Source organism: Gopherus evgoodei, chromosome 7 (genome assembly GCF_007399415.2).
Source record: "Gopherus evgoodei ecotype Sinaloan lineage chromosome 7, rGopEvg1_v1.p, whole genome shotgun sequence".
Classification (NCBI taxonomy): Eukaryota; Metazoa; Chordata; order Testudines; family Testudinidae; genus Gopherus; species Gopherus evgoodei.
In genome coordinates this window covers 109,831,203-109,856,324 of record NC_044328.1, presented here as the reverse complement: position 1 = coordinate 109,856,324, position 25,122 = coordinate 109,831,203, and the positions used below count along the sequence as shown (strand labels likewise).

Genomic DNA, 25,122 nt, shown 5'->3' with positions numbered 1-25,122 from the left:
TTTTCATGGGAACATCAAAAGGTGCAACCCTAACACCAGGAAGACCCCCACCCCTGCCACGTTTCAAGTCCCTGATCCAAAGCCTGGAGGCACTAGAGCTTCTAAAACAATTTCTTACAACTAATTCATTAACATGGGCAAAGCAACATATTTCCCCCTAAACTTGTTCTCAGAAATGGCTGAACCATTTTTGCTGAAATTTTCCAAAAATTTCAACCTGAGGTAGACACTCAGCATGGAAAATTTCAGACCAAGTGATTAAAGTTTGGCAGAGTTATAATCAACTAAAGATGGATTCTTATAATGGGAAGTGCTGGAAAACTTCACCTATAGCTAGTGCTACCTGTGCCAACTATAATACACATGGTGTCAAGGCACTCTGGTGGGCACGTTAGAAAGGCAGCCAGATAGACGTTACTAACATGCAAAGCAGTGTATGAAACTCAGGAAATGCATTGCCGCATATGGATTTAGATGTTAGTGATCTCAACCTCTGTTGCATAAACATGGATCTCTGAACTGAACTTTTAACCCTTCTGATAGCTTTTACTCTGTGATTTTTAGCTATACACATGCATTCTGCAAGGCCCCCTCAGATAGAGAGAGTATAATTTTAAAGCATTTCATAATGCATAATAAAGGTTAAATGAATGGTGTCCTGATACTCAGTCTCAGCAAAGACAGCAGGACTGGAATAGCAGGGGGCTCGTAGGTTCAGAAGAGAGGTGCTTTGTGTGTGGAGGCAGAGACGGGGCAGCTCCAGGCTCCAGCACGCCAAGCGCGTGCTTGGGGCGGCAAGCAGCGGGGGGCGCTCTGCCAGTCGCCATGAGGGCGGCAGGCAGGCTGCCTTCGGCGGCTTGCCTGTGGAGGATCCGCTGGTCCCACGGGTTCAGGGGACCTCCCGCCGAAGCCACGGGACCAGTGGACCCTCCACAGGCAAGCCGCCAAAGGCAGCCTGCCTGCCATGCATGGGGTGGCAAAATGCCTAGAGCCGCCCCTGGGCAGAGGGCACAGGAATGGAGTAATAGGGATGCTGAGGCGGATTGGTAGAGCTGTTTAGGGCCTGGGGCTGGAACCGAAGGTAATGCACAGATAGGGATTGGGAAACACAGCAGAGATGGTGGTGCCCAGAAATGAATATGAAAGCATGCTGCAGTCTCCAGTTCACTGGCAGAGCTGTGCAACAGCTTGCAATTGGAAAATCAGGAGGTGGAGCAAATCAAGAATATGGTGCATCACAATAGCTGCATGGGGTACACACCCTGCCACACTGCAGCTGGCTTTAGCCATAGTCTGGGGCCTTCAGTTTTATGAGCAATAAATACACTTCACAATATAAAATCTAAAATTAATTAAGAAGTGAGAATTTCCAGCTGCTCTCTGGGTTAAATGGTTCTGCTGTCCTGAAGGGTCATGGTCTTGAACTGCCAGCCAAGCACCTCCCACGTGCAAAACAACTGCCCCAAAGGAAGTGCTTTACCAAAGCAATGGCGATTCAGAAATCCACATGCCTTTATCAGGCTCAGGGACCCATTTTCACATTCTGCACATTGTCAGTGAAAGCAAAAGAAAACCAGACATGAAAATGGAGCTCTGATCAGACATGCAGCAGAACTTCCTGCAGCCAACTCTGTGCATTAGCAGAGAGATGAGGCAATCCAAACAGAGAAAAGGGCCTGCAGTGGCAATTGTCATTATGCTTAGTAAAGGGAATACTTGATGCTGCATAGATAAAAACCAAAAAGGTTTTAATGACTCAGTATAAGAAGACTGGATTCAGAGAAGAGGCACTGTTGCCAGGCAACCTAATACCATAGAGACTGGAAGTTTATGGCTTGTTATGGCAAGACAGGTGCAGCCAAGTATGTAGTGAATCTTGAGAGATGTGAGAACCTGCCACTCAATGCCCTGCTGGTAGCTATGGATTAATTTTCACTATAGTTCCTTGCACAGCCGGCTCCAGCTTTTTTGCCGCACCAAAAGGCGAAGATAAAGCCGTGATTAGCGGCACTTCAGCGGCAGTTCTACTGCACTGCTTCATTCTTCGGCGGCAATTCAGCAGCCAGTCCTTCCCTCCGAGAGGGACCGAGGGACCTGCTGCCAAATTGCCGTCAAAGACCCGGACGTGCCGCCCCTTTTCATTAGCCGCCCCAAACACCTGCTTCCTTTTGTGACAGTTAGCAGCCCCCCATAACAGCTAGTAGCCTTATAATAGCTGGCAATCATCAGGAGAAATTAAACGCCTCACGGACAGAGTAGCCTGAACTTTTTAACTGTCTTTCCTTATCAGTCTTGAGGCAGTTGAAGCTGGTCCAAAGCTGGTTTTTGCTAAGCAAATTGCAAAAGTGCAGGGTTTGCTAACCACCAATCAAATGCTAACACAACTAAAGCCTGTATGTAAGTGTGTATAAAAAAATCTTGTTTTTTATATAAAGTAAAGTTTTTTGTACCAAAGTACAAAACTCTCCTTTCTTCTGCAGAATAAAGCAACCTTTCCTTATCCCTGTCTGGCTGTCATCGGCTCTCAGCTAGGCGGACCCAACATTTTCGGTAACACTTTGCTGGTTTTGGAGCCAGCCCTGGTTCGTTGCTTAGAATAAGTCTCTCTTTCAAAACCCTCTATCATAGGGCTAGTTATCGTAACCTTGGCTCATAGCCTCATTAAACCACATTCTGATCACCTTCTTTCAAACACCAAGGCCCTGTCCATACCACTGCTGAATCTGTTGTAGAAGCAACTGTATGTAAACATAGCTGGGTTCTAGATAGATTTTCTTCTCAGAAGCATCCTATAACCATATTGGAAAATCACATTATACCTTACCTACTGTAATGAAGTGAGCATTTTTGGTAAGATTTTTTTTGAATCTTATGTGTGCCTCAGTTTCCTCTATACTTTTCACGGTTACCCAGTTGGGTAAAGGACTAAGTTTGATCTCAGGCCAGGCTGAGGGCTTGGCAACACTCACAGCAGCGTCCCAACTGCACCTCTGCAGCACTGCAGTCAAGGTGTTGAAGGAAGAAGCCCTCTAATGGACACAGAGCTGTCTGCACTGGGAGTCAGGTCGGTATGACTGCATTGCTCAGAGGTGTGGATTTTTCACAGCCCTGAGCAATGCAGTTATACCAATGAACATTTGTAAGGCAGACCAGATCTAAGAGACAGTTGTGTGCACATTGCCTAGCTGTCTCTGTAATCTGAATGGGTCATTAAAAAGGACCAGCCTTTGCTGAATTATATCAATGGAAAATCAAAAAAAACAATGGCAAACCCAAGCACCAGGACATTGACACCTTGCAAACAACCCTGACGGTGGAGGATGTCCCTGCCTCTCAGCAGGGAAGCTGAGCAGATACCTCCAGCTGGAGAACGAAGGACTGAGGTCTGAGGTGGAGGGATAAGAGCTGGCTTCTGGAAGAAGCTTGGAGCTCTCTCACCTGGGAACCGGCTAAGGAAGGAAGTCAAAGAGAAAGACAGAGTGCCAGAAAAAGGAGTTCACTACAGCTTGCAAGTGGCTTGCTCTGGAATGACCAGAATGGCCTGTGATTTACCCTTCATGTTTCTGTTAACTTAAGGACTTCCTATGCTGTGTTCCAGTTGACTAACAACCCCTACCTACTATTCTGGAAACACTGTTTGAGTGTCCCTGCAAATATTGGGTGAAGAGCATTAACCTCTGAATAGTGTACAGGTCTCCACCAATCTATCTCAGTTGGACTCACTGAACAGAGCTCAGGTGTGAAGCAAGAGTTCTGAGGCCCCAGAGGTTCAATCTTGAGATGCAGCGTGGTTTATGCTGAAGGGAAAGTGAGACCCCTTGGGGGTCTGGAAAATCAAAGGGGTTCCTCCAAAACACTGTCCGAAGTTGGGGACATAGCACTGATCCTGTGGATCTCTGACACCTACTAAATGGACTAATCTATGGTCCTATCCTATAGTAATTCATTTGTTTGTTCCCTGACACGGGGGACTGTACTGGCTTGTAGAGTATACAGTACCAAACCATGTTTTAAACATGTTTCTGAACTGTGCTACAGCCCTGCTAAAGTCCAGTGCTATATCATGACTTGGGCACACAAGTAAAACAGTTTGATCCGGGCTACACTGCAAGATCAAACCATGTTTTAACTCTGTCAGGGATCATGGTGTTGTAATTGGGATCCACGACATAGTAGAATACATGGGAACTGGTGGAAATAATTGAACTTGTAATCCCCTTTTGCAGGAGCCCTGATTTAGCAGAACTCTTGGAGAGTAACAGACATAACATGGTTAGCTTAGCCCAGGGGTCGGCAACCTTTAACAAGTGGTGTGCTGAGTCTTCATTTATTCACTCTAATTTAAGGTTTCGCGTGCCAGTAATACATGTTAATGTTTTTATAAGGTCTCTAAGTCTGTAATATATAACAAAACTATTGTTGTATGTAAAGTAAATAAGGTTTTTAAATGTTTAAGAAGCTTCATTTAAAATTAAATTAAAATGCAGAGCCCCCCAGACTGGTGGCCAGGAGCTGGGCAGTGTGAGAGCCACTGAAAATCAGCTCGCGTGCTGCTTCGGCGCCCATGCCATAGGTTCCCTACCTCTGGCTTAGCCTAATGATTAGAACCAATCCTGCTTGTCTGTTCACTACTGTAGCATAATTAGCTGGTATGAAAAGGCTGATACTGTAAAGAAATAAAAGCTGATTGTGAAAATGAAAGACAAAACCAGGGTGAAACCTTTGATATTTTCTATTCCCTTCATTTATTACTTTAACAGTTTACTGGAGTGATTGGATCTCTGACTTGGGTAGTTTCTGGTAATTAATGGATGGTTGCATTGAGGGCTTGAGTTCTCAGGCAGGACTACATAAAACCTGTTGGCTTCAATGAAAAAAAACAATTTGGGGTTGGGGGTGAATTTCAGTTCATCTGTTTTGCAGCTCTCAGTGTTGGGTTCACCCTGGCTCTCCACACGGAAATTTTACTTCAGATGTCTTCAAAGAGGGGGCAAAAGCTAGTGGACATTACCAGCCTTCTACAGTCTCCACATGGTGAGTTCTGGGCCACTCTCCCCTTCCCAAGATCTTTAGATAGAGGCAAACCCTGTCAAGTAGTTCTGGGCCAACTGAGTCACCTCAGGTCTCAGATGGTGGGTAGTGTAGGGCTCCCTGGCATCCTTCAGAAGTCTTTTTGGTATTGGGAAGCACAGCAAGCCTGCTTGCCAGCTTCTCGGATGACAGCTGGTGGGAAGAGAGGACCATCTAGCTCCTCCTCAAAGACATTTGTTGGGGGAGTAAAGGCCCACTCCCTACTAAAGATGGCTATAGGTTAAGGGAGAGTGGTATGAAGTTTGTTGGGAGGCCCAACCCAGTCCCAGGTTCACATGAAATGTTCTTGAGGTCAGTGCACATTAGTGGGAGCGTAGCTCTGGTAATGAAACCAGAAAAGTTGGATTTTGGCATAAAAGTTTTCCATAACCCTACTCCCTGGTTCTCAGCCTACCTAGGAAATGCTATCCCCTTTGGCTATTATTGCTCATTGAATATTCACTTTGGTGCTAATGAGTATCAACGATGGAGTATTAATACAAGATTACAGAAAGTAAACAGATAACAATATAGCTTGAAAAAAATACCACATTACAAAATGTGATCTGCAGGACTAAACAAGTGGTCTTATTATGGTGTTAGCCACTCCTGGAAATGCCTTCATAAGGCGAGAGGGTGTCGCATTGCTGCAGGAGGCTGAGACTGCTTGTGCACACTGTGGGGCAGAGTTTGACGCATCCTTTCTTTTTGTTTGGGGAATCGGACACTCAGTAACCTGTCTTCCAGTGGGCTGCTTACAGGCGGGGTTGAGGATATTGAAGGAGTCTCAGCATTCACCAAGATGTACCTCCTTAAAAGAAAAACAGAAGACAGAGTCATCTCCAAGTGATTGATATTAAGGTAAAGGTACACGTCAATCTTTCTAAATGCGAATACTGTAGGTACTATGCTTGGAGGAGGTGGGCACTCTGTATTCATTTATTCATGCTCTATGATTATCCAGTTGTGGAAAGGGCAGTTGTTGTCAACTATATGGAGCTAAGTTAAAAGGGGTTGTTAGGAAACGCAAGCAGGCAATGAGATAATGACTAGAGGTAAGATATCTCTGAGAAAAATGCCTCAAGGATCATTAAGAAAACAATGGCTGGGCTGTTAATTAGGGAAGGGCCGGCCTCCTAGGGCTGGCAGACTAAGGCCAGAAGGAGACAAAACAGTTAAAAAGTCCCTCTTTGAAGAGAAAGGGGGACCAGTTGTCAGAGAAAGAGGCTGACACAAAGAGAGGCTCTGTGGAGGAAGTCTGAAGAAGGTAGGCCTACCTGGCTCACATCAGGGGGGAAAGTAAGCATTAGATACATAGGTTTCCCTGTTCTTCTATGCTGTGTGGTTTTCCTACTGTTAAGAATAAATGATATTTTATTTTGAAGAGGCTGACTGGTCACAGGATGCCCCTTCTCACAGAAGTGCAGATACTGAAACTAACTCTGGCCTGTGAGGGTAATCATAGTTAGCACACAGAGGTCTGCAACTGAGGTCTTGGTGTAAGAAAGGGAGAATCACGGGGTTTCACCCCACAAAAACTGACAGCTTGAGGCTCATCTGGTGGGAACTTGTGGAGGTGCATTCAGAGAGATGTAGCTAGCCCTGTAATCATCAGGGCTGGCTCCAGGGTTTTTGCCGCCCCAAGCGGCGGGGAAAAAAAAAAGCTATGATCGCAATCGGTGGCAATTTGGCGGTAGCTCCACCTCCGCTTTCTTCTTCAGCGGCACTTCGGCGGCAGGTCCTTCCCTCCAAGAGGGACTGAGAGACCCACCACTGAAGAGCCCGACATGATGCCCCTTCCCCTTGGCCATCCCAAGCACCTGTTTGCTGAGCTAGTGCTTGGAGCCGGCCCTGGTAACCATGACATTCTGCATGCTCTTCAAGGGCTCTTGAATAAGACAGGCAGTCATATCAGAATTATATTAATAGCTTGACATGGTTATCAAACAACAGCTTCCTTTACTACACCAGAGTGAGCTTCTCAAATATCTCTGGAGGATCCAGCCACAAAGCAGACTCTCTCCTTTTAGGCAACCTTCTGCATCCCTGCTTTGCAAACAGCCACAACAAAGTGTTGAGCAGGAGGAGACACCAACCTGGTGTCTATACAACACACACATTCTGAAAATATCTTGATCAGAGTTGTCTTTGTTGGGCATTTCTCAGCCACCTTTGTTCTGTGCCCACTGAATCATTCATAAGTGCAGGCAGCTACCACCTGTACATCCAACAGTCTGGGCTGCTACCTACTTACCCTAAAGGCCTGTTCTCTGCTCTGAGAGTCAGTGTTCAAAGGGGTGGGATTTCCAGACTTGGGCTCTGCATTGTCTCTGCTCCAGGATTGGTCCTGCTTTGAGCAGAGGGTTGGACTCCTGAGGTTCCTTCCAACTCTGATATTCTGTGATTCTATTATAATGTATAGTGCTGGCTGAAATAACCTATTCTCACTTCATGACACCTGGTAACTTGGCAGATAATTCCCTGGATTGCTTTGTAAACACCTGTCATTTCTGCTCAGAAGTGCAGCTTTTTATGCTGCTGTTATTACACCTTAGATAAAATTGTGAATTTGCCCCAAACAAATTCCATTTTTTTTTGCTGAGAAATCTGACTCTTACTTTTGAAATAAAATAAAATAAAATTCAGGGTGACCATGAGAAGATGAGGTTACTCACCTTGTGCAGTAACTGACGTTCTTCGAGATGAGTGTCCCTGTGGGTGCTCCACTCTAGGTGTCGGTGCGCCCCTGCGCCTTTGGTCGGAGATTTTTTGCAGCAGTACTCGTAGCGGCCACGCATGCTTAGAACCTGTCACTCACTCTGAGTATGTCACTAGTGAGCATGCGCGGCCGGTACCCTCAGTTCCTTCTCTACAACGGAGGCTAACCCAGCTCCGAAGTAGAGGGGAGGAGGGTGGGTAGTGGAGCACCCACAGGGACACTCATCTCGAAGAACGTCAGTTACTGCACAAGGTGAGTAACCTCCTCTTCTTCTTCGAGAGATGTCCCTGTGGGTGCTCCACTCTAGGTGACTTCAAAGCAGTGCATCTCAAGGAGGTAGGGACTTCGGATCTGGCAGGAATGCCGTAGATAATACTGCCCTGCCTAATCTAGTGTCAGAGAGAGGGCCTTGAGTAAGGGCACAGTGAGTAACGAATGTATAATGGGAGGACCAGGTGGCGGCCCTACAAATGTCAGACAAGGGTACTTTGCGTAGGAAGGCTACTGAGGTAGATGCAGATCTAGTGGAGTGTGTCCTGATCAATGCCGGAGGTGTAATGTTCTTTATCTGATAACAGAGGCGTATGCAATCAGAGATCCATTTCGAAAGCCTCTGGGTAGAGATAGCCACGCCCTTGGAACGGTCCGCGATGGAGACAAAGAGTCTAGAAGAGTTTCTGAAGGGTTTAGTTCTGTCCAGATAAAAGGATAAGGCCCTACGCACATCAAGTGTGTGCATTGTGGCCTCGAAGGAGTTTGCATGTGGTTTCGGGAAGAAAGTTGGTAGGTGTATTGGTTCACTGAAGTGAAATGAAGTATGAACTTTTGGAAGGAATTTCGGGTGTAAACGTAGAGTAAATTTGTCCTTGAAGAAGAGCATATATGATGGATCTGCCATAAGGACTGCTATCTCGCCCACCCGTCTGGCAGAGGTAACGGCCACCAAAAAGGCTGTTTTCATCGAGAGGTGCAAAAGGGAGCAGGTAGCTAAGGGCTCAAAGGGTTGATGAGTTAAACAGGACAATACTAGGTGAAGGTCCCATGGAGGGGTAGGTGGCTTAATGTCTGGATATAGGGTTTGGAGTCCCTTCAGGAAACGTTTGGTGATGGGATGAGTGAAAACTGAGGTATTGTCAACTGTGCTATGAAAGGTTGTGATGGCAGCTAAGTGGACTCTAATAGTGCTGAATGACAGGCCGATTGCTTAATGTCCAATAGATAATCAAGTATGCAGGGGAGAGGTGCAGAGGTAGGAGACAGTTGTTTGGTTAAGCATAATTTTGTGAATCTTTTCCATTTCCGGAGGTAGGTGGTACGGGTGGATTGCGTTCTACTGTGTAGAAGTACCCTCTGTACTTGGTCGGAACAGTCTAGTTCTCGTTGGGAGAACCATGCAGGTACCAAGCTTTGAGGTGAAGCATGGAGAGATTGGGGTGGAGAAGTTGGCCGTGCTGCTGTGATAAGAGATTGGGGATGAGAGGTAGGGAGACCGGTGGTTGAACTGACATTCTGGTGAGGAATGGGAACCACGGTTGTCTCGGCCATGAGGGTGCGATCAAGATTATCCTGGCACGATCCGTTCGTATCTTCGTGAGTACCCTGTTGAGCAATGGTATTGGGGGAAAAGCATAAATGAGGGGCCAGTGCCAGGAAATCATGAATGAGTCCTCTAGGGAGCGTTTGATCAGTCCCACCCTGGAACAGAAGTTGAGGCATTTCGTGTTTTCCGGGGTTGCGAAGAGATCTATGGTTGGGTAGCCCCAAGTGCGAAATATGTTGAGAATGACTCTGTCATCTATCTCCCATTCATGTTCTGAAGGAAAACGTCTGCTTAGCTTGTCAGCAGTGGTGTTCAGCACACCAGGGATGTAGGCAGCTATCTGGATGCGGTTCGCAAGGCACCAGTTCCAGAGTTTCATGGCCTCTGAACAAAGAGAGTGGGAACGAGCCCCCCCTTGTCTGTTAATGTAGAACATGCAAGCAATGTTGTGTGTCATTATGTGTACATGCTGATTCTTGATTAGTGGGAGGAAGCAACAAGAAGCATTCCGGATAGCTCAAAGTTCTAGAACGTTTATGTGTAAGGAGGTTTCGGAGTGAGACCATAGCCCGTGGGCTGTTCGGTGAGAGATATGGGCTCCCCAGCCGGTGAGGGATGCATCGGTCGTCATCATCACAGTTGGTGGAGTCTGGAGGAAGGGAACTCCAGAACAGAGGTTGTTGGGGACTGTCCACCATGTGAAAGAGTCCTTGACGCGGTAAGGTATGGTTAACTGCTTGTTTATTGAGTGCACGTTCGGTTTGTAAACCGTGGCCAGCCAAGCTTGGAAGCATCTCATGTGGAGACGTGCATTCTGGACCATGAAAGTGCATGACGACGTGCCCCAGTAGTTGGAGGCAGTCTCGGGCGGCTACTTGAGGGCTGCTGTGAAGCCTTGTAGCCAGCAGTTTTATGGTATTGAATCGGTTGGGTGGGAGGGATGCCCGTCAGGTTCTGGAGTCGAGGGTCGCTCCTATAAAGTCCAGGCGTTGGGTAGGACTTAATGTGGAATTGTTTTCGTTTATTTGCAGGCCCAGGGATTGAAAGCACTCGATGGTGATCTTTGTGAATTGGAGGGCCTCGGTGTATGTGGAGGCCTTGAGGAGGCAATCGTCTAGGTAAGGAAATATTATAACCCCTTGTTTCCTGAGGTAGGCCGTGACTACCACTAGGAGCTTGGAGAAAACTCGAGGGGCAGCAGAAAGGCCAAATGGTAGGACTCTGTATTGGTAATGCGTCGAGCCAAGGGTAAAACGAAGAAAACGTCTGTGGGCTGGGTGGATAGTGACGTGAAAATAAGCATCTTGTAGGTCGAGGGCTGAAAACCAGTCGCCCTGCTCCAGGGCTGAAATTATGGTGGTGAGAGTAACCATCTTGAACTTTTGCTTCTTGACGAATTTGTTGATCCTCCTGAGGTCGAGGATCGGTCGCCATCCTCCAGTTTTCTTCTGTGTTAGGAAATAAGGGGAGTAGAATCCTTTCCCCTTGTGGCATTCGGGCATGAGTTTGATAGCACCTAGGTGAAGGAGATGTTGTACTTCTTGCTGGAGGTGTGGCTCGTGAAAGGTGTCCCTGAAGAGGGAGGGGAGGGTGGGTGGGCAGGAGGTAAAGAGAGGAAAGGGATGGAATACCCCGTTGTGATGACCTCTAGAATCCAGTTGTCGGTGGTAATATTCTGCCATTGGTGTAAAAATGGCTGTAGACTGTGTCCAAAGATAGTTGTGGGGAGTGCATACGCTGGAGTTGGGGCGACGTTTATGAGACCCTCAACCAAAGGTTCAAATTTGCTTATTATTTTGAGGAAGTTGGGGCATCCCGGAGGAATTGGGGCAACGCCGCTGGTATCTTGGCCTCTGGCGTTGGTGTTGTTGTTGTTGATCCTCAGATCTCCAGAAATGCTGAGTATATGAAGGGGTAGCGCGGGCGGTGGTAAGGTTGATATCTGTACTGTTGCCTTCTGTTTGTAGAGATTTGGATACCTAAGGACCGAAGAGTTGCCCTTGAGTCCTTCATGGAGTGAAGCACCTCATTAGTGGTGGAAGCAAAGAGTTTGTCACTATCAAAAGGAAGATCCTCTATGGTGCTCTGAACCTCGTGAGGAAAGAGAAAAGATGAAAGCCATGATCCTCGGCGCATGACCACCGCCGTAGCGGTGGATCTTGCTGCAGTATTGGCTGAATCCAGAGCTGCTTGGAAAGCCATGCGGGATATGATTTGGCCCTCGGAGACTAAAGTTGTAAAGTGTTGTTTCTTGTTGTCTGGGATGTGTTCAATAAAGTCCATGAACTTGTTGTAGTTTCTATGGTCGTACTTTGCTAGAATTGCGGTATAGTTGGCAATTCGAAATTGTAACGTTGAAGAGGCATACACCTTACGACCCAGCAGATCTAGGCATTTGCCTTCTTTGTTGGCCAGGGTATGGCGGAAATACTGTTGTTTGGCTGCGTCCACTACAATGAGTTTGGTGCAGGATATGAGAAAAGGAATTCAGAGCCCTTCGAAGGAATGAAGTATTTATGGTCTGCTTGTTTGCAGGTAGGCTGGCTTGTGGCTGGAGTCTGCCAGATGGATTTAGCAGGTTCCAAAAGGGCCGGATTAATTGGTCATGCCAGTCTGGATGACGAAGATGGTTGCAGGATGTCTGTTAGCTCATGTTGTTGGTCAGGTACTTCCTCCAGATTGATTCTAAGCTCACTGGCAACCCTTTTGAAGAGATCTTGGAATCTTGAAAAATCGTCTGATGGTGGCGGAGGGGAAGGAAGTAACACCTCCTCAGATATTGGACCAGTCGATACGTCAGGTAATACTGGATCAGTAGGTGGAATTAATTGATCCTGAGTATGGGAGGGTGCCACCAAGTGAGTCATAGGATTCGGATGTTCGCGTCTAGTCTGAGTAGAGTAGCGTACATGCTGCCGAGGGAAAGACGGCCACGGAGTCCAATACTGCCATGGTGATGGAAAAGGCATAGGTGGTGCCATCCAGGGGTTAACATACCAGGAGGCGGGCTCTTGAGGGTGGTTTGGGACAATTTTCCTGTGTCCGCGTGTGACAGGACTCTGAGGGCAGAATTGTGACAGTCCTGGAACATCACCCTGTAGTTCAGACTCCTCCTCACTGGAGGAAGGCTGCTCAGACCCTGAATCATTTGTCAGGGAGAAGGCATCCCCAAGAAAAGGTGATTGCAGTGTAGGAGACACTAGGAGGTCACTTGAGTGGGTAAACTGCAGCACTGGGGCAGCCAGAGGCGAAGGCTGATATAACTCCTGCGAGGGAACCCGGGCTAACACCGGAGTTCTTAATCTTGGCTCCGTGTCAGGTAGCGATAGTAATGCCGGTGCCGCAGGCGGTGCCGTGCTATTAATAGCAGGCTGCGGTGCATCAGCAGGTGCCTGAGTTGTCGGTGCCGCATTCATCGCGGTGCCGATAGGTGCCATAATCGAGGCAGGCAACTGAAAGCCTGTCGCCTCGGCACCAGAGCCTCGTGCTGCCGCCGAAAGCACAGGCAGGTTTAGCGCGGTACCGGAGAAGCCCGGCTCGTCAAACGTACTGAGGCGGGGAAACACTGGTAAGGAGACCGTGGATCGGACAGGGGAGGGTTTGTCAGTAAAATTTTGTGTAGCTTTTGGGTGCTCCTGTTTAGTTGTTTTCTTCAGCTTTATTGAAGGATTAGAGCTGAGTCTGAGAGTACGTCTACACTACAGGATAAATTCGAATTAGCTTAAACCGATTTTATAAAACAGATATTATAAAGTCGATTGTGCGCGTCCACACTAGGCACATTAATTTGGTGGTGTGCATCCGTGGTCCGAGGCTAGCGTCGATTTCTGGAGCAGTGCACTCTGGGTAGCTACTGTAAAAGAATGAGGCCAATAATGTCGATTTGCATCCACACTAACCCTAAATTGATATAGTAATATTGATTTTAGCGTTACTCCTCTCGTTTTGTAGGAGTACAGAAATCGATTTAAAGAGCAGTGTAGTGTGGACGGGTGCAGCGTTAAATCGATTTAATGCTGTTAAAATCGGTTTAACAGCGTAGTGTGGACCAGGCCTGAGATAGGAGGCAGAGTCTGCGCCGGGGTCTGAGGCGGACTGCAGGGATTTTTGAAGCAAGATAAGTTTTAGCTTCAACTGTCTATCCTTCCTTGCTCTGGAACTTAACTTAGTGCAGTGAGTGCATTTTTGGGGAATATGAGTCTCCCCCAAGCATTTTATACACTGGGGGTGACCATCCGAGAGAGGGATAGCGTCCTTACAGGAAGAGCAGTGCTTGAAGCCTGTGGAGCCAGGCATATTTGAAGCGGCTGAGAGAAATTTTTTAAAAAAAAAATAGAATGAAGAAAGGTAGGTAACACTAACTAACAACTAACTAACAGGAAAAAAACTGTCTAACTATAATATTTTGAGATGGGAAACAAAATCTGAAGGAGTCTGCTGAGCTCCGTCTCAAGCCGGGGGCGGTAGAGAAGGAACTGAGGGTACCGGCTGCGCATGCTCACTAGTGACATACTCAGAGTGAGTGACAGGTTCTAAGCATGCGTGGCCGCTACGAGTACTGCTGCAAAAAATCTCCGATCAAAGGCGCAGGGGCGCACCGACACCTAGAGTGGAGCACCCACAGGGACATCTCTCGAAGAACTCTTTTACTATTTTACACATTTATGAAATGCAATATTTGCCTTTCCTGGATTTTTGCCAGCAGTGAGACTGCTGTACGCATCTTTACTGAGGAAATGATGGGATCAGATGGTAGCCAGTGAGTGAAGCATGATGGGATTAGGAAAAGCCTGGGGGAACAGGAGTGATTATTCATCATGGGTTGGCAGACATAGAGGCCTTCTCTACTTACCCTTTGCTAGGGATTGATTTTGTTGGTTGCAGATTTCTCTCTGTCAGGAGGCTGCTTGCTTTGCCTTCTTTAAACAAGTCCAGCATCATCCTTGGGTAACACAGTTTTGCCTCCAAGTGATGGTTGGTCACAGGTCCCCAAGCTAGTCTATATCACATTAGATTAATTTAAAATAATAGGGGCAAAAGAAGATTAAAAACAAGAGCAAAACATGAGTTAAGAAGCATACTTAAGAACCAAAAAATACAGGGTCCAGCTAGAAATCTCAATTCAGGGGAGGCCATCAATCCCCTAAGAAACCGATCTCTAATGGAAAACTGTTGGCTTAGGATTTAAACTTCTCCCAAAATCAGAGTCAGTGGCTGCTTGATATTGTGCAGCGACACTGCTCTGGCCTGGAAGTGCCATTGGAAGAGGAAGCCTCTGCTTCCAGCCCAGGGCTGGAACACAACATTCAGGATCAATGCAAATATCTGAGTGAGATTGGGTAGCTCCCTTCTGCCCCCAAACTGAAAATTCCTTGTAGTTTCCATGGGTTTCCTGGAACAGAACCTCTTTTGGTCATTGGGCTACACATATTGTTCAGTGCTTCTGTCTGCAAGGGTGAAAAACATGATCATTTGATTTAACCAAGGTGTGGCATCAGACACAGGTAAGAAACTGCAATATGAAACAGTCCTCACAGTCTCATGTTACATGAGGACTAGATTTTGACCCTCAATCCAGATATACACTTGAGTTCAGGATTCTTGAATCCCCTCCTCCACCGGCATAACCCTCTGTGCATTGGAATATTGTCCTTGATCTCAGGGAGTGCAAGGGGAGGCAGGAGAGGAAGAAAAATGGCAATGAATGGGCATCTTCCTGCTCTGGCAGAGAGGAATGTAAACATTGTCCCTAATTTGCACACGGAGCAGCTGATGCACAGAGGTGAAATGACTTGCCCATGACCACATGGTGAGTCACTGGTAGACCAAGGAACAGAACCCAGGCATCCTGATTCTCAGCCCCTCTTTGGCAGCTAGCCCATGTTCCTTCCCCTTCCTATAGAAAAAAACCCAAAAAACTCCCAGTGAAACTTTTGTGCCATAAAAGGGAGTTCTCTGCAAGAGCTCCTGGATCACTTGTCAAACTTGGCAATATCTCCTACAACCAGCAAGAGGTGAAAAGTGCTGCAGAGGCAGCAAGCTTGGCTCTTGCACAGTGTTGGGAAAGAGTGTTTCATGACGCACCGTGGTTACTCCTTTCTTGATCAAAGTGCAATGTTGCTCAGTTCTAAAGGGATTCCTGCCTACTTCCCCTCAGCGGGGAGGCTGCCTGTTGGAGGCTTGAGTGTGGGGAGAGGGTGTCATAGTATCTTTCCCAATTCTGAACCTTAGCGTCCAAAATACTAGCATGAATTCCCCTAAGCTTAATTACCTGCTTAGATCTGATAAGCTGCCACCAATCAGGAATTCGAGTGCCTGATACACTCTGGTCCCCCCAAAACCTTCCCTGGGGACCCCCAAGACCCAGACCCCCTAGATCTTAACACAAGGAAAGTAAACCCCTTTCCTCACCGTTGCCTTTGTCAGCCTTCCCCTCCCTGGGTTACCCTGGAAGATCACTGTGATTCAAACTCCTTGAATCACAACACAGAGAAATTAGGTCTCCTGGAGAGAGAGACAGATTTACGCTCTGTGAATCTAAAAAAAAAAAAAAGGGATTCCACCCTTCCCCTCCCTTCTCCTTCCCTGTTAAGTAGAGACTCAATTCCCTTGAGCCTCAACAAGGGGAAAAAAATCAGACAGGTCTTAAAAGCAAAACGTTTAATAAAAAGAAAGAAAAAAGTAAAAGGTCTATCTCTGCAATTTAGATGGTAAAAAGTTACAGGGTCTGTCAGCTTAAGAAATTGGAGAAACAGCCTCCTCCAATAGAAATACAATTTAAAATACTTCCAGCCAAATACACCTTTGCAAATAAAGGAAAACAAATAAAAAGACTATACCGCCTTTCTACCTTTATACTTACAAAATGGGAATAGAAGATTAGAGACACTGTAGGTACATGTGGTCACTCTCAGAGCCCAGAGAGAACAAAGCAAAACCCCCAAAACACAAAGGCTTCCCTTCACCAAGATTTGAAAGTATCTTGTCTCCTGATTGGTCCCCTGGTCATGTGTTTGGTTCCCTGTTTGTTAACCCTTTACAGGTAAAAGAGACATTAACCCTTAACTATCTGTTTATGACAGAGGGTTTAAAGGAATCACTCATAAAAACAGAGACTTTACTGGAAGAGGGAAATGCAGAGGGGGAAAAAAATAGTCCTCCAGTGCTTGCACTGTCCCATTCAAACCATTGGCTTGCATCCAGAACTCATTTCATTGGTCTTCTGAAAAACAAAAAAATCACTGACTGCTGAGATGATGGTGCTGCTGCTCCCCACATGTTCAAATCAATCTACTACAAAGCTAATGAGATTCAGAAAAGGCTTTTACGTTTAACATTCAGCCTGTGAAGCATTAATGTTTCCCACTGAGTAGTTCACTTGCAAAGAGTGAGCTGGCTCAGAACCCGGATTTCTCAGCGTGTACTGAATGTTCTGTATACCTGTAAGGAAACTCCCTGGAAAAGTTGATGGGGCCCTCCTGCATCACAGTGCACGGATGGGAAAGGACATGGGACTTCTTGTGAGGCTGCATCCAAGCAGCAAACTCTGTTTCAAAGAGGTTTTCAGAAATCTGCAAATTCTGATCTAGAGAATGGGAAGAGAAAGATAAAAATACATTAAGAACCTTCTATATACAGAAATGAACTCAGACAGATATCTAAACTACCGCATCTCACTTGCATGGGTATGTATGCCTGGGAGTGAGAGAGACACTATACTCCAAGCATTTGGGGAAACTTTAAATCACTCAGCATTTTATTGCATTCTTTTCACTTAACATCTTTTTTATTTAGTTTATTAAGCCCCTCTGTAGCACTCTATACCCTTATGTATAGAAAGGCTCATTGCATTTATTAAAAACATGCTGTGTTTTACATAGAGGGCCAGATTCCGAGGTGATGCATAAAGGAACATACATTACATGTTAGGAAAAAGGTTTAATTGAATTTAAGGAAGCTAAAGTTGGTGTCACATTCCAAGAGGCAGGAAGACAGGAGTGTAATAGGAGAAGCGTCTTCCAGAGGGTGTAATAAAGTAGAGAATTAAAATAAACTATCCTGTATTTTAACTTACAGCTTCTTCTGGCTCCTTGCTATTTACATTAAGCCAATTTAGACTTCTCTGTACTCACTTCCTGATACGTAATTAGGGTCACCACATGTTCTGATTTTATAGGGACAGTCCTGATTTTTGGGTCTTTTTCTTATATAGGCTCCTATTACTCCCCACCCCCATCCCGATTTTTCTCATTTGCTGTTTGGTCACCCTATATGTAACCTAACTACCTATTCTAGTCTCTCTCTAGTCTGTTCCATATAGATTCTCAGGCAAAGCACACCACCAGGTATCTGAGCTCCCTTCCACAGTAAAGGATAAATCTTACACAGCATCTCTGAATTTGGCCTATTCTTTTGGGAGAATCACTGCAGCAACACAGTATCTATGGGAGTATGGATTACATGATTTTGGCAGTGTATTCTTGTATTCAAACACACATCCCTAACCTAAACACCTGCCTCGATGGCTCTGTTCTCCATACTTTAATACTATCTTATTTAAGGAAGAGTGTGAAGCTTGTTTGATAAATCTTCTTTTTCTGGCATTTATAAACTGAATTATTTGTAGATTGAAACTATTTCCTTTAAATTTGCAAACAGCAATAGGCTGAGCTAAAGGAAATTGTGGGACAGTGGTATTCTGTCTTCTATGAAATAAGTCCACTTACCTGCCTGTTAGGCTAAGAGAGAATTTAAAGTGGAGGATTTTACAGTGAAAGACACACTGAATTCTCTCTCACACAGGTCTTGCCTGCAGTAGAAATGCCGTTACCCGTTCAGGGCTGCTGGAACAATTTTTATAGTGGGGATGCTGAGAGTCATTGAACCAAAGTGTAATGGATATATATGGAAACCACTTCAAGCCAGGGCGTGCGGCAGCACCCCCAGCACCCATAGTTCCAGCATCTATGTACCCATTATTCCCAAAAGATGCTAGCACAAATAGACAAGATCTCGTGTAGGCTGATTCAGGTGTTTTTATCACAGTGTCCTGTAACCTTGCCCAGAACACTGCCACTTGGGAATTGTCAGGAAGGACATTTCTAGCAGAGATGCTGCCATGGGCACTTTACATTAGTTTAGGTTAAGGAAAATATTATTTTGCACTGAAAGAATGTGCTTTTCTCTTTGCCAATCATCACTGAATATGAGAGGTAAAACCAACAACCTAAAGAGCTACAAACCAAGTCTAAAATGTGCCCCCAAATCCAAACAAACCTACACTGCTTCAGCCAAGCTTTTATTTGCCCACGTGAAAGAGCTGCCACCCCTCACAGCACTGATGGTTTGGCCAAAGGGCCTTCCCACACTGATGGACCAAAGTAATGGTTACAGCTAATCCATCTAAAGGGCCTATTCAATACATGGCAGCCAATCAGTCAAGAGCCTGAGAAATGACATCAGAAGATAGATACTTGAGGTCACAATCAGAATTAAATCTTCAGTACAGGGTATATTTTTTCCTCTTGATGTCATTAGGCTGCTGATTGGTTGGCCTGCTTTCAACAGTCTTTCGCTATAGAACTGTTCGGATTGGTTATTAAGGATTACTCTCAGCTGGCTTTAGACCCAAGAAGGGATTTATAGAGTCTAATATTAGTGGTATGTATTTAAAGATGGATTTCTGTAAAATCTCAGTACACACTTTTAATTTTTCTGATTAATTATATCCCCTGTGGTGCTGTGGCTAGAGCTGAGTGAATGATTCCTTGGGAATAATTTACTTGATACATGTAACTTCTCTTTCTGCTTGAGAACAATTTACAAGCAGATCATGATTCCCTCAGATTTGTTTTTAACTTAAATTTACTGCACAACGTTTGTTTGTTTTTTCTCTATGGACTGATCAAAAGAGTTCGCTGCAAGTATTGGCTACTCAATATTCCACTGAGCCATAATTGGTCACAAAAATTCCATAGTCACAGACGTCCCATTGCTTTGTTTCTGTTCCTTCATTATAACTCCTATATGCAAAAGAAAGAGTGAGGAAGCCACTGGAGCTTTGGAGTAGATAAATAGGATCAGGGAATTTTTTGAAACATTAAACCTTTCCCTTCCGGATCAGCCAGACCTTGCCAAAGGCATCATTCCCAGAAAAAACAGGCTACTGTTAATTTATTGGATGAATTCTGAAGTGACATAATTTCTTTTTCTTATCACATTCACACAAAGTCATTGAGTCTGTGATTCTAGCTGTGAAGGAGGCAGTTAGCTGACAGTATGGCTCATGTGCCAGAAATCTGGCCATGAGTTTGGGGAACATTAACTGTTGTGTCAAGCAGTAAGACATCCAAAATAAAATATACTAGGGATATTGCATGTATTGATTTGTAATTTTCACCACAGCTGTTTACCCAGACTAACCACAGATGCTTGCACTGCACTGCTTGCAAAGGGTGAAGTCAGATCTTTTAATTATCTGTACATCAGGGCTATGGTGAAGGGTTTTGCCAGTTTAAAACAATCTGCAATTATTTTAGTGTGAAATTCACTTTCTTTGAATATTCATGCAAATAATACTCAATCGTGTATGTGCTCACAGAGTCACAGAATTGGAGGGCTGGAGGGATCTTGAGAAATCATCAAGTCCAGCTGCTTGTACTGCAGTGGAACGAAGTAAATCTAGACCATCCTTGACAGGTGTTTGTCCAATCTGTTTTTAAAAACCTTCAATGATGGGGATTCCACAATCTCCTTTGGAAGTCTGTTCCAGATCCTAACTACCCATATAGTTAAAAAGTGTTTCCTAATATCTACCTATGTCGCCTTTGCTTCAGATTAAGCCCATAACTTTTTGTCATACCTTCACTGGGCATGAAGAACAATTGATCACTATCCTTTATAACAGTCCTTACAATATTTGAAGACTTATCAGGTCCCCCCTTCAGTCTTCTTTTCTCAAGACTAAGCATCCCCAGGTTTTTTTAACCTTTCCTCACAGGTCAGGTTTTCTAAACGTTTTATCATTTTTGTTGCTCTTCTCTGGACTCTCCAGTTTGTCCACATCTTTGCTGAAATATGGTGCCCAGAACTGGACACAATACTCCATCTGAGGCCTTACCAGTCCTGAGTAGAGTGGGACAATTACCCATGTCTTACATATGACACCTCTGTTAATACAGGGTTAATGGAAAGCAAAGACAAAAAGGGCAGAGGAAAATGCAAAGGTAAAGTGAATTTTTTTTTAAAGTATGAGCATATACACAGAAAACAAAAGCACAGTGCGACTGCTTGAGAACCAGAAAATGAGACTGATTAGAAATGAGAATGAAATAAACCAACTAACTAACTTGGCTACACTCGAAATTTCAAAGCACTACGTGTGAGTGTGGTTGCAGCGCCACGTACTCCACCTCCTTATGGAGATTAGCTTGCAGTGCTGGGAGCCGTGCTCCCAGCGCTGCGGCACTGTTTACACTGGCACTTTACAGCGCTGTATCTTGCAGCGCTCAGGAGGGTGTTTTTTTCACACCCCTGAGCGAGAAAGTTGCAGCGCTGTAAAGCGCCAGTGTAGCCAAGGCCTAGTTTCAAACTGAACTGAATGCAAAGAAGTAAACAGCATAAATGGTGCAAAGTAAATTTGATTTTTAAAATTCCTTCCATTTTAATAATCTAAGATGTTGCTATATAACACAAGAAAGGAATTCAAATAAGTGAGTTTTAGGTTGACCAGGTCCCTTTAATTATATTACATTCTGACACAGCACAAAAGGAGTCTCTGAGCCAAAATATCTGGTGTTGAAAGTCTGACTGTTCTTACCCTTTGGGAATAAAAACTTATTATTGTTATATAATCTTATTTGGATTATTTTTGAACATGCATCAGACAACTAATTACGTTATTAAGGGTGAGTCAGTCAATGTTTTGTTGATTTTTAAAATCCATAATTTATAGTCTTTGATCCTACAAAAGCTTCGCTCTAGTTAGTAGTCCTTACGACCCAGATTTTTCAAAGGTATTCAGGCATCGCTGCACTCAGTGTTGCAATTCCTAAGTGATTTAGGAGCCTAAGTCTTATTTTCAAAAGAGATTTTAGGCACTTCAGAGCCTAAATCCAATTGAATGGTTCCTAAGTATCTAAATCTCTTTTGAAAATGAGTAAGGCATTGAACATAGCAATGCCTACATGTCTTTAAATGCCTTTAAAAACCTGGGCCTATGCGAATAGCCCCATGCACTCCTATAGAACTACTCAAATAGGAAAGGTTTGCAGGATGTGGCCCTTAGATTGTAAACTACTTGGAGCAGGGCGCTGCTTCATTTAACTGTAAAGCACCATGCACAGCTATGGCTGAACTAAAACATAATTATAAAAGAGCAATACTGTAGAAGTAACTGATCATTTTATATATAAAGTAACAAAACAAGGTTTTCCCAACCCCCAGCAGTTAATCTAGGAAATTTATTCTACTGATTCATCCACCAGTGGTAACTTGAAAAGTGCTGTGACACGCAAGCAATAAAAGATCCAAACCCTAGCTTTGTCCAATAATTACAGAACTAGAGACAGATCCTCAGCTCTGCCAGGATTTGCTCCATTCTAAAAGCAGAACTTATGCATAACCCACATACTTAAGGCTACCCTTGGAAGAGACAACCTTACCAAATAAACCAAGGCAACGAGGTTTTGGGCAGTAGTGGATATTTTCTTCTAACTCCATGATTTGGCTTTTATACAGCACAGATTAGGTAACAGAAAGGAGCACAAAGAGCAGAGCCAGTAAAACTCGACTGTTTCATTCTGCAAAAACTCACTCAACATTTTCTTGGGTTTTAATCCATGTGGGTTAACAAGTGCTCCTACTCCCTGGATTTAGAGCTGAGTTTGGGGTTCAAAGAAAGGCAAAAGCTTACAGAAAGCTCAGTTTCACCCATTCCCATAAGAAAACCAGGCAAAATTGCAAATTTCACCTAGTTTTGATGTCAAACCATAAATCAACCCAGGTTTGTTCACAAGGTTTGTGAATTCTAAATTAAATCCCCCCCCCCCCCGCCATGATGCTGGCCTGAATTTTGAGCAGGCAACAGAACCAGGCAAGTTTAATGCGGTTTTGCATGTCATTCGGGAAGATTTATTACATTTCTACTAGTACTATTTCCATGCCAAAACCACATGGGATGAAGAGAAGGGAGAGAATTAGTGAAACTGTTCTGGAACAAGGTGACATGAGCCTCGCATACAGAAGATTTAGGCCATGTCTACATCTAAAATTTTGCAGCGCTGGTTGTTACAGCTGTATTAGTACAGCTGTATAGGGCCAGCGCTGCAGAGTGGCCACACTTACAGCAACCAGCGCTGCAAGTGGTGTTAGATGTGGCCACACTGCAGCGCTGTTGGGCGGCTTCAAGGGGGGTTCGGGGAACGCGAGAGCAAACCGGGAAAGGAGACCAGCTTTGCCGCGGTTTGCTCTCGCGTTCCCCGAACCACCCTGCAAACCGCAGGGAAGGAGACCTGCTTGCTCGGGGGTTCGGGGAACGAGAGAGCAAACCGGGAAAGGAGACCAGCTTCGCCGCGGTTTGCTCTCGCGTTCCCCGAACCACCCTGCAAACCGCAGGGAAGGAGACCTGCTTGCTCAGGGGTTCGGGGAACGAGAGAGCAAACCGGGAAAGGAGACCAGCTTCGCCGCGGTTTGCTCTCGCGTTCCCCGAACCACCCTGCAAACAGCAGGGAAGGAGACCTGCTTGCTCGGGGTTCGGGGAACGCGAGAGCAAGCCGGGGAAGGAGACCAGCTTGATTACCAGAGGCTTCCTCAGGTATGCTGGGATACCTGCTTATTCCACGGAGGTCAAGAAAAGCGCTGGTAAGTGTCTATACTTGATTACCAGCGCTGGATCACCAGCGCTGGATCCTCTACACCCGAGACAAAACGGGAGTACGGCCAGCGCTGCAAACAGGGAGTTGCAGCGCTGGTGATGCCCTGGAGATGTGTACACCTCCTAAGTTGCAGCGCTGTAACTCCCTCACCAGCGCTGCAACTTTCTGATGTAGACAAGCCCTTAGCTTATCCTTTAAAGTGGCAGCACAAAGGCTGGTAGGCTTCAAATGAGATATACAAGTTGTGTTTTGGTTGGCCAACACATTGCTCTCTGCTCTGCCTGCTGCTGGATGTCTTCATATGGATAGGTAGATTATTAAAATACAGTACTCAAGAGTCCTGTCCTTGCAGCACTTGACAGAGCAGAATTTTTTTGTATGTTTCAATACACTGATTGAGCCTAATAACAAAGCAGAGTGGAAGGATAATGCTATGAGCCTGTGACAGGGGACCCAGTAAACGCAAAATGCCTGGGATAAGGAATCCAGTACTCTGGATTGGCAATTGTACATTGCTGTCTTCGTTTCAGGACAACTGAAATCATTTACAGAGTCAGAAGTGTATATTTTTATTTTTAAGGTATCTTTATGGTAGAGAAGTTTGTGCCAATTATTCGCTACTACAGTACTGGTTTAAATCGCATGTTTTAAAGCAGTATAGACAATAAATCAGCTGGACAAGGCAGGAGTTGCTGCACAGAATGTCTGAATCAGAAGTTCCAAAAAAATTATTTTAGAACTTAATGTTCACCACAAAAGGAAAAAAACTACTTATTTTCCTTAGTAACAAGCTGTGTTGTCAGCCTGGACAGTAGTAAAAATAACTAAAATACTACAAAAAAGGAAAGTGTGTGTGTCTACGTGTAACTATCACTGCCCCACCCAGTACAATGGGAAAGAAATTAACTGGGTGGACCTACATTCCAGTAGCAACTCGGAATGACCACAGCTTTATATCTGTGCCTGTAGGTGATCACGAGAATGGTGGGAGAATCAGATGCCACATGAAAGAAGTAAGATGAGACAATGCACACAGAAAAAAAAATAGAAACTTTTTTTGTAGAAGGAATTTATTTTCATGTCTTTCTAGAAAAAAGATTCAGCATGATTTCTGAGCCTGAAGGGCACAGTGTAAATAGCAGAGATGGGTTCAGACAGGAACTTCTGATCTAAGGCACCATCCAAACTTTGGGGAAGTTGGGAAATCAGAGATGAATGTTGCAACTTGGGCTTTTCTCTGAATTGTGAGGAAGTTTGGATTTGGATCAGATGACTCTGCTCCATCTCTAATAATATGAGGAATGAACATCCCACTTTTACAGGGGCATCCTGATGTCCTGGCCTATTGAAACCATTGTTTCATTTGAATTCACAATGCAGCCTGTCTGCTACCCGAGTCTCCAAAGCAACCCCTGTCTCTTGCACTGTTGTCTTTCCATAAAAAAGGAACTCAGGGCCATCTTGCCTCTGTATGTGGCCTACATGATATCTTTCCCTGTTAAAATTTATATTCTTAGATGTTCAGTGGAGATTGTTGGGTTGCTTCAAATCACCTGAGAATCAAATAAACGGTTCCCAGACTCCACTGCACACCAGTGCATGGGCTGTACACTAGAGAAGAGCTGTGCTTGGGCCTAGCAGAGACCGTTGGGTTTCAAGTTCTTCTTTAAAGTAGGAAGTGGATTCTGATAATTTTTAGAGTGGAAGGGAGAAGGTCAATGGTGGAGAAAGGGAAAAGCTCGTAGACTAGAAAAAAACAAGATCTGGAGAAGCATTGTGGGAGGTTACATGTGAGTATCTACCACCACAATAAAGCACCCCAACACTATCCTTTCCTATCAAGCCCTCTTTATATGCTCCTTAGCAACAAGTGCCGCGGAATGGACTTCCCTCTTACATTTCAAACCTTCCCACTCATC

At 45.0% G+C, this 25,122-nt stretch overlaps 1 protein-coding gene across 1 annotated transcript in view; it reads right to left on the bottom strand.

The window, feature by feature from the left end:
- Nucleotides 1-25,122, bottom strand: part of LOC115654583 — a 115,097-nt gene that overhangs the window by 18,517 nt on the left and 71,458 nt on the right. The window contains exons 31-33 of the mRNA XM_030569017.1: nucleotides 16,770-16,914; nucleotides 14,182-14,328; nucleotides 5,807-5,881 (exon numbers count right to left, since the gene is read on the bottom strand). Of these exons, the coding sequence (XP_030424877.1) occupies nucleotides 5,807-5,881; nucleotides 14,182-14,328; nucleotides 16,770-16,914 (367 nt within the window). The remainder of the gene's footprint in view (nucleotides 1-5,806; nucleotides 5,882-14,181; nucleotides 14,329-16,769; nucleotides 16,915-25,122) is intronic.